General features: G+C 43.2%; 1 protein-coding gene across 1 annotated transcript; it reads right to left on the reverse strand.

Annotated features, from left to right (window-relative positions):
* Window positions 1-3318: 3318 nt before the first annotated feature.
* LOC141051449 (olfactory receptor 4E2-like) lies at window positions 3319-4266 on the reverse strand. Its single transcript, XM_073548377.1, has one exon. It carries the CDS (start codon window positions 4264-4266, stop codon window positions 3319-3321), a length of 948 nt encoding a protein of 315 aa, XP_073404478.1.
* Window positions 4267-6519: the final 2253 nt, after the last annotated feature.

Below are 6519 nucleotides of genomic sequence, written 5' to 3' on the forward strand. Positions count from 1 at the left end.
ATACTGAGCCTGTGAGTGTCTGTGTCTGACTCCGGAAGTATAGACGAAAATTTACAATTACCCCTAGACTGGATACACCTGGTATGTGCTGATACAGTACCTTTGTTTCCAAATTTTGCATTACGGTATCATCCATAGTGAGTGAGCGTGTGTGAGCATGTGTAGTTTACACCTTCTATATATATGGAGAATCGGAGATACCAATTTTTACCCTATACTCAATACAGCTTGTATCTTGTTATACAGTACCATTGTTCGACATTTAGTATTACGGTCAAATCCATACTGAGTAAGCGTCTGAGACTGACTACGGGACTATGTTTACAGAGATTTCAATTGTACCCTATAATATATACTTGCTATCTTGTTATCCAGTACCTTTTTTGCAACATTTTTTATTATGGTCAAACCCAGACAGAGTGAGCATCTGAGGGTGACTCCGGAAATATATACAGAGATTTCAAATTTGCCCAACACTGTATACAGGTGTACGCTCGTTACATTACCCATTTACAGCTTTTCATATTGTTGTGTAATCCATACTGGGCCTGAGAGCGTTTTTGTCTGCCTCCTGAAATGTATACGGAGATTCAGAATGTTTACACTATACTATATATACCTTGTATCTGGTGATACTGTACCCTTTTTCACCTTTTTATTTTATTGGGTAATCCATACTGAGCCTGTGAGCGTCTGTGTATGATTCATGAAATATATACGGAGATTTACTGTTATCCCTAGACTGTATAGAGCTGTACGCTTCTGATACAGTACCATATTTCTGATGGTATTTTGGGTCAATTTTCTAAAACATGAGGAAGTATGGTGGAAGAGGACACGGACGTGGGCGTGGGGGGCCACCTGGTACTGATGGTGGTGGTGGTGCATCTGCTGGTAGTGCCAAAAACACAATAGCAGCTAAGGCAGGAGGTGTTGAGCCTGCGTCATGGTGTAGCTCTGGAAGGCCTGTAAGGCTTTGTTTTATGGGAGTAGGTAGACTGCTTTTAAAGCCGGAGCATCAGAAACTGTTTTTGGCTTACATTGCTGAAACAGCCTCCAGCTCTATCGCCTCCTCTTCTTAAGTTTAAAAAAATGCAAGCACTGAGTCGTAAGTACAGGCTTCTGGTCAGGAGCAACCACTTTCCTTGTGTCCTTCACCCACACCAAAAGTGAAGGATGCGGCAGCACACACTTCAGGTTACTCCATGGAGCTCTTTTCACATACTATGCCTGGGTTAATTTAAAAATGGGGCCCATCATATACTGGAGCATTCAAAATGGGGGACATCTGACACTGGAGCATCATCCATGAGGCTCATCATATACTGGAGCATTCTAAATGGGGCAGATCAGACACTGGAGCAGCATCTATGGGGCCCATCATATACTGGAGCATTCCAAATGCGGGACATCTGACACTGGAGCATCATCCATGAGGTCCATCATATACTGGAGCATTCTAAATGGGGCAGATCATACACTGGAGCAGCATCTATGGGGCCCATCATATACTGGAGCATTCCAAATGGCGGACATCTGACACTGGAGCATCATCCATGAGGCCCATCATATACTAGAGCATTCCAATTGGGGGACATCTGACACTGGAGCATTATCCATGAGGCCCATCATATACTAGAGCATTCCAAATGGGGGACATCTGACACTGGAGCATCATCCATGAGGCCCATCATATACTGGAGCATTCCAAATGGGGGACATCAGACACTGGAGCAGCATCTATGGGGCACATGATACACTAGAGCATTAGAAATGGGGCCCATTATATATGGAGCATTAGGGCCCATAAGACACTGGAGCATCATCCATGAGGCCCATCATATACTGGAGCATTCCAAATGGGGGACATCAGACACTGGAGCAGCATTTACGGGGCACATTATACACTGGAGCATTAGAAATGGTGCACATTATATATGGAGTATTATTTGGGCCCATATGACACTGGAGTATCATCCATGTGGCCCATCATATACTGGAGCATTCTAAATGGGGCAGATCAGACACTGGAGCAGCATCTATGGGGCACATTATACATTGGAGCATTAGAAATGGGGCCCATTATATATGGAGCATTATTTGGGCCCTTAACACACTGGAGCATCGTCCATAGGGACCATCATATGCTGTAGCATTATGTGGAGCTCATCATATACTGTATGGTACATTATATGTGACCAATTATTCTGTATGGAGAAATATATGGGGCTCATTATTATGTATGGCGCACAATGTGGTGGCCATAATACTGTATGGAGTAATATACTGTCTTTTTTTTGGGCTATTGTAGAATTTAAAATAGATCAGTCAAGTCATGTAAGCAGTGAAGTATTTGTCATTGTACAATACCTATATTTCTGTGCCGCATCGGAACATCATGAGTTGTGGTATGTGTTAAAGGGGCGCTCTTTGGCCCAGGGCACATGAAAACCTGGAGCCAGCCCTACCCCCCCCCACAACTTTATCCAAATAACCCCCAGTTTTCAGTGCGTAACTATTATTATAAAGTAAATTAAGGTTGACAAGCTTCAGTAATAAGAATTGATGTTTTTGGCATTGAAATGGGCACTGTAGGTATGTTTACTGTCCCCCACTCCCTGCCAACTTTGCTTCCCCATTGACTAGCATTGGGTTTCGTGTTTCAGTCGGACCCCCGACTTTTCCCTATAGTGAGCCGATTTCGCTCGACCCGACTTTTGAGAAAGTCGGGTTTCATGAAACCCGACTTGACCCTAAAAAAGGCAAAGTCGCTCATCTCTAATTTCAAACCATCCTCCTGGAGAACTGACCCTAAATTTCCAACCATCCTCCTGGAGAACTGACCCTAAATTTCCAACCATCCTCCTGGAGAACTGACCCTAAATTTTCAACTATCCTTCTGGAGAACTGACCCCAGATCTTCTGTGTATGAGGCTTGTGTGGATCCTTCTGTCTCTTCATGTGATCCCAGACAGACGGGGTGATCTGATATTAGGGCTCTGTGGGGCTGGATCACCACCTCCAGAACTCCTAATTAATGACATTGGCTGGATGTTGGGGTCATTGTCCTTCTGCAGAATAAATTTGGAGCAAGACACACCGCTAATAGTATTACATGAGAGTTTAGTGTCTACTTGTATTTCTCAGTATTGATTATACCAAAAAATAGGCAATGTTGAAGAACTTAGATGCAATACATTTTTTGCGAAGCCAACAGATCCTTTAGCGCTTGAATATTTGAACACAAAGATAAGTTTGGCACTTGTGGGCTCCTGTAATTATGAATGAAATTACATTATAAATAACACAAATCAAGAATTACTTGGATTTAACCAAGGTTTCCTTCTGAAGGACTTTCTTTAAATTCTGAATCATTTTAGTCTTCAAAGTTTTAGTCCTTATCCCATAAATGAGAGGATTTAGGGCCATTGAGATTGTTGGACCTCCTATCGATATCACCAAGTGCGTCACAGCAGATAAGGAGCCACCATTTAACCGATACCTGAAACTGACAAATAAAACAGTCACCATGAAAGTAAAAAACGTGATTATGTGGGTCACCAATGTATGGATGGCTTTCTGAGAGGCTTCCATTGAGATCTTCAGACAAATGAGAAATGTCCGTACGTAACAGTAGCTTGCAGTTGTTAATGATCCCCCATGCAAAAGCAAAGCCCAAAAGGTCCCGTAAGCATCATTCACAACTGTACTGACACAAGACAACTGGGTAAGAGACATAGCTTCACAGTACACACTATTGATGCCGTTACCACATAGTGTTAACCTGACCACCAATAAAGCAGACACCAAGCTGACGTTCAAGTCCACCAACCAGATGACAGCCAAGCAATGTAAAGACTTCCTGTTGGTGATCAGAGAGTGGTATCTCAATGGAAAACCTACAGCCAGGTATCGATCATAGGCCATCAGGGTAAAAGTTAGAGCTTCGGCAGCAGCAAAGAGCTGAACACAGAAGGATTGGATCAAGCATCCAGAAAAGGAGATGGTGGACCATCCAGAAAGCAAGTCTATGGCCAGCTTGGGGAGGAATGCTGAGCTGCCAATTATATCGCTCCACATCAGGTTACATATGAAGATGTACATGGGTTCATGGAGAGAAGGCTCGGTCCATACAACATACACTATTAATGTACATAAGAATATGGTGCTGAGATATATTACAAGGGCAATCACGGAGTACAAATATTTCAGATGCTCCATTTCCCAAAGCCCTAAAAGAACAAAGTCATAGATATTGATGTGCATCGACACATTTTCCATTTTTTAAAGACTTTAGGTTTAGAATCACACAAATTAAGGCCGAAAAGGTCGGTAATGGAGTGGAGACAGCATTTATACAGGACTGTATTAGTGGAGATGAATACTCCTCTTTAAAATATGACAGATGAGCAGCGAAAGACATCAGGAAGTTGTGCCCAGTGGGATTACACCCAAGACACCCACATCTATTAATAAGTTCATTAGTGACTTTAATGGCTTTCCCATCGAACATTTATGTTTATTCTAGCAAGTTGTTGTGAGACCAAATAGTAACATGATGAAATAGGTTTAATGAACCAGTTATTGTATACTATCCATGCTATCTATAGATAAAAATACTTAAAGGTTTATTTAAAAAAAAATCAAGTTATGTCCTATCAATAGGATACAATATATCTTGCTGATTGCTGGGAACTCCAGTGATCCCAGACCTGAGGCTTTGGAATTCTGAGAATGGAGCTCTGCAGCCTCATCCTGTGGATCACTCCCAGGGCTGTGGGGTACTTGGTACCCGGCAGTGTCTCAGAGGGATGTGACACGGCAGTGGTGGCCCCAGTCCATGGCCCTGGGCGTCCATTATAAAATGGGTGAAATTAAATAAAGTTTATTTGTAGATGATTTGTGATGCCACCTGTGGTACTCGGCAATGAAGGTGTTAAGCCGACGCTGCAGTGCAGATCCTCTGGGACAGATGGTGGGGCACAGCAAAGATGTAATAGCTCTCCACAGGTAGAGCTGTAGTCCTAGGGCAGTAGTAATAGGTGTTGAGTAGTGTTGAGCATTCCGATACCACAAGTATCGGGTATCGGCCAATATTCACTGTATCGGAATTCCGATACTTAGTTCCGATACTTTTTTCATATCAAATACCGGAATCGGAAGTTCCCATAATGCTAGGAGCCCACTCGATTTGATTCAGCCAATGGGGATCCTCAGAAGTGTGGGCACATCCTGTTAGGCATGTAGGCATGTTAACTACTGGCATGGCTGTGATTGGCTGCTGAAATGATGTCATGATGCACTATAAAAATCGCTGCAGTCGCCATTTCTGGTCACTCTGCTGTGAATTCAGTTAGGGACAGGCTGCTGTTGAAGACTGTGAGGGACAGTTAGAAATAGCGATCATCAAACATATCTATTGCTCTACCCAGGCTACATAATCCACCACAGTAGCATTTTTGTAGCCCAGCAGCGCTGTTTTAATAGCTGTCTGCAAGGGCTGTGTGAGTGCAGACCCACGCTGTGTAGTGTGTCCTGCAGGCACGTCTTCTTGTAGGCCGCCCAGCGTGTGTCTCTGCCTCATACACATTTTTATTTTATTGCTGCTTTTTTTTTCTCCTCTATAGTGTGCTTCCATACGTATCCATATACGTTGGTTGCAAACACTAAAGGAGTGGACAGGGGAGCCTTTCAGCAGCCTTTCAGTGCTATAGCTCTTTTCTCTGCACTGTTTTTGGCTGTCTGATAGGCCTCTCTGTGTGTGAGTGCAGCTCACTTTGCAGTGTGTTCTACAGCCACCGCTCGCTGTAGTCCGCTCAGTGTGCGTCACTGCCTCATACATAGTCCTTTTTTTGCAGCAAATTTTGCCAGATTTTTGCTCCTATATTAGTGTGCTTCCATCCGCATCCATTGTCATTGGTTGGTTGCAAACACTATATAGGAATAAAAAAGAAGAAGCGGGCGGCACCGCTGTTACCGTGCTAGGATCCGTGGCTTGCAGCAGGCGGTGAGCTCACATGGAGGATTCCCGGGTGCTTGACCTCATAACAAATCACTTGTGGTTTCCAAAGAAAAAAGGTCGCACTCTGCGAGATAATAGTGAAGATTTATTGACACATAATTACATGTCACGTCGGGGATGTGATAACAAGAGTGTCAAATGGCTGACAACGGCCGTTTCGCGCTACTCGAGCACTTCCACGGGTCAAAGTGCAGGGGGAAATGATGGATTCTTAAGCAAATCATGTCATCCAGTCACTCCTCCTACCTCAGCCGCTGTATAACTAACAAGTAAAACAGACAGGTGCTCAGTGCAAACATATAAAAAACACACATATTTCACCGCTGCAGCGGGAACAATAATCTTACATATAAAGACAAATATTACAAGGACTATTGAGTGATTATCAACATAACTAAAGGACCCCTATTATCAAATTAACCCTTCTGGGTAATCTGTTCCAAAGGAAACAGCTTATTAATATAAATCCGAGAGCTGCATGATACTAAATCCATAGG

This window comes from Dendrobates tinctorius, unplaced genomic scaffold, assembly GCF_039654945.1.
Source record: "Dendrobates tinctorius isolate UK_male_01 unplaced genomic scaffold, ASM3965494v1 ptg000157l, whole genome shotgun sequence".
In the NCBI taxonomy this organism is placed as follows: domain Eukaryota; kingdom Metazoa; phylum Chordata; class Amphibia; order Anura; family Dendrobatidae; genus Dendrobates; species Dendrobates tinctorius.